We start from the raw sequence: 3,396 nt of genomic DNA on the forward strand, positions 1-3,396 counted from the left end.
GGCTGCATGGAGGCCTTTAAGGAGCCTACAATCCAATCTCCTTACCTTATGACGGCAAAGCAGGCCCAGAGAGGGGACTTGTCCCAGGTCACAGCAAAATAGGAACTTCTTATGAGACAGGCTCTTTATGCTGGTCTGATAAGCATGGTATGTGGCATTCAAGGGCCAAAGCCACGACTTAACCAGGTTAAGGACTAGGGGGGCCCACCCAAGCACAGGCACGTGGAGCAGGTTCAGGGAGGCTGGCTGGCATAGCCCATCTTGAGTACTGCTGACCTCAGCCTCAGGGGGTCACCCTAGGTGGATGGGTTGGCACACAGATCCTTCTGGTCTGCACTAAGGCTTTGAAGACTCGCCTAAGCTCAGAAATTTCAAAGCAACCAGTAACATCAAGGCATGGATAGGACCTGGGCTGTCCCCTCTAGGCTATTCAGAAAATTCTCCCAAAGGCAAGTCAGGAAGGAGAACTTGGATTTGGTCCCAGCAGAAATGCTCCTGGAAACTCAGGAGCAGCTTCTGTCAGCTTCTGCGCTGACATGATGCGCTCTAGATCTGCCCATTTGCCCCAGAGATGTGCACTGCTTAACTGGGCTGGTCAAACCATAACCTCAGACCTGAAAGTGTCTGTCAGCATGGTCAGAGGACTGCGGAAGGAGCATACTGGCCCCCTCACTGCAGGATGGGAAGGACACCCTCTATGCCACCTCTCCCTGCAACCCCATAAGTCTTCGCTCTGAAAGGAACTGGACTTCAGAGCCAGCTAGGGGGTGTACACTGGGGCAAAGCCATCACGGATTGTCAGGACATTCTCTCATTCCCTAGGAGTCTGATTCCTGCAAGGATGAGTGGGGCAAGCAAAGCAAAGAAGGGCAAATGCCAGTGGGGTAGGGCCTCACCAGCCTCTTTGAAGACAGGACAGAGGGAGCCCTTAAACATTCCACCAGGGGGCTTCCCTGGTGGCGCAGTGGTTGAGAGTCTGCCTGCCAATGCAGGGGACACGGGTTCGAGCCCTGGTCTGGGAGGATCCCACATGCCGTGGAGCAACTAGGCCCGTGAGCCACAACTACTGAGCCTGCGCGTCTGGAGCCTGTGCTCTAAAAAGAGAGGCCGCGATAGTGAGAGGCCCGCGCACCGCGATGAAGAGTGGCCCCCGCTTGCCACAGCTAGAGAAAGCCCTCGCGCAGAAACGAAGACCCAACACAGCAAAAATAAATAAATAAAAAAAACCCTACCCCCAACATCTTAAAAAAACAAACAAACAAACAAAAACATTCCACCAGTTCCATGTACTTGTGTGGACTGGGCACTGAGCTCACACCACATTCACCCTATCTGCCCCAGTGCTAGTTGGCCAGCCTTCAGAGCTCAGGCTGTGGGCTTTGGGACTGGGGCAAGGGCAGGAACTTACAGCTTCATCCACTGGCTCTGTCTTCCACAAATAATCCTACCTGCAGGGCCCCAAGACTTCATGGGGCAGAGGCCACAATTCTTGGTGCCACCTGAAATATCACCTCCTGCCTGCCCTGCCTCCCTGCCCCTTGCCCAGCTGCAAGAACTTTCCTTCCTCCGAGGGTTACTGTGGAACAGATCTCGAGGCTGAGAGACTGGCCCCAGCCTGTCCGACGGCGAAGGGCCTGAGGGATGGGTGCGGCCGAGTCGTCCTGGGACAGCTCCACGCTGCCTCCCGGGCAACCGAGCGCCGCTACAGACCCGTTTGGAAGAGAGAGGCTGACCCTTTCGGGGGCCAGAAGGGAAGCGCCAGCCCTCGGGTGGGGGGCAGTCAGGACTGGGGGTCGATATGGCTGGGGAATGAATGAATGAATGCCCAGCGACGGCGGCAGAGGAGGGTGATGGACCACGGGAGGTATCCCGAGGTGGGGGGGTGCCCTCCACCTCCCTGATACCGCCTGCATGTCCCTCATCCGACAGGTTCGAACCCCTCGCGCGAAGCGCCTACAGCCTGACATCCTGCCCCAGCGCGAACACCTCTTAGCCCGGGAAGCGCCAGGGCCCGCGCAGCGCAGCTCTGGAGTGAAGCCCGCATTCCGGAGGGCCAGGAAGCGCCTGCCCCGCGGGTAGAACGCGCCGAGGCGCAGCGGCCTCCGGGTCCCGCCGGGCAGCGTCCCTTCGAGTTGGCCCCTGGGCCCTGGAGCCCGGTCCGCGGGTCGCAGCCCCTTACCTGCCCGCCTTGGCGGCCTCGCCCGGGCTCAGAGGAGTCATCGCGGAGCCTCCAGCGAGCGCCGGGGACCGCGCCGCACGACCGAATGCCCACTCCCGACCGCCTCGGATGACACGCCCCCTACCGCCTATTGGCTGCTCGCACGGGACGGGCGCAGCCCATTGGTTGTTCCTCCCTCTCTCCAGATCCAGGTGGGGCCCCGAGCTCTGCTCGGATCCTATCCCGGAGGACGGCCTGGGTCTGCACGCTCTGCCCTTCCCAGCGAGGGCCTTGGGTGCCTGCTCCAGGTTCTCCCTCTTTAGCCATTTAGTCTCGGAGCCCGAAGCCCTTTGCAGAAACCCATCCCTCCCAAAACCTCCCAACGCTAAGCTCCAAGGCAGTTTCAATTTCTCTCCACACCAGAGAAGTGAGGACATGAGTAGGGAACACCAGTGCGAATTTTGAACAGCTCCGGAGCTGTAATGATTTCATGCGCTTTCCCGAGTTGGGGACTTTTCAGTGCCTCCCCAGGCAAAAATCTTTTGGAGGTGTCTGGAAAGGGACTGCAGATGGCCAGAAATCGAGTAGCAAAGCACAGGCAGAAGAGCTCAGTGTGACAATGAACCTGGCCTCTGGGCTCCTTCCCTCTTATCCCCACCAGGAAAGGCTTGGTCCTTCAGAGTGGTCAGGAGAGAGGAAAGGTGCAAGCCAGATTTAGTTCCATTCCCAACCCTCTCCCCCTTCCTTGACCCTGCTCTATCATGGAGAGAGGACATTGGAAAACAGAAGGGGCACAAAGGGAGCCCAGGGTTCCACAAATATTCTGGAAACTGGGAGCAGAACTTGGTCTCATGTCAAGGGCCTCTACTGCAGGAAGACCTAAGGCGGAGGGGCAGGACAAGGGCCACTCCACTCCTGGTTTACCCATGAGCAGGAGGGAGGGGGCCTTGTTGCTGCCTTCTCCAATCTTTGGTCCAAATAAGCTGTTAAAATTTCCCCAGCTGCAGGACCTTTTAGACCCCAGGGTGCTGAAAAGGGTAACCTATATTCTCAAGACAGTCAGCGACTGCTTCCCCAGCACCTCTGCACCCCAGGGAACAGGATGGCAGGTGGCCTGAGTTGTTACACAGGAGTACTCACCAGGAGCCACAGGGCTCTTGCCATTTTCACCCTACTTGGAGGGCAGGGTTCAACCACCCGCCCCCCCATCAGAAAAGAGAGGAAACAGGTGCTTCAGC

General features: G+C 58.1%; 1 protein-coding gene across 1 annotated transcript in view; it reads right to left on the reverse strand.

Annotated features, from left to right (window-relative positions):
* The window catches only part of GRAMD2A (GRAM domain containing 2A), a gene marked incomplete at both ends in the record, with an annotated part of 33,037 nt that extends 30,817 nt beyond the window's left edge, over positions 1-2,220 (reverse strand). Inside the window, one exon of the mRNA XM_082850505.1 lies at positions 2,180-2,220. Within this exon, the coding sequence (XP_082706631.1) occupies positions 2,180-2,220 (41 nt within the window). The remainder of the gene's footprint in view (positions 1-2,179) is intronic.
* Positions 2,221-3,396: the final 1,176 nt, after the last annotated feature.

Source organism: Leucopleurus acutus, assembly GCF_964270905.1.
Source record: "Leucopleurus acutus genome assembly, chromosome: 1".
Classification (NCBI taxonomy): Eukaryota; Metazoa; Chordata; class Mammalia; order Artiodactyla; family Delphinidae; genus Leucopleurus; species Leucopleurus acutus.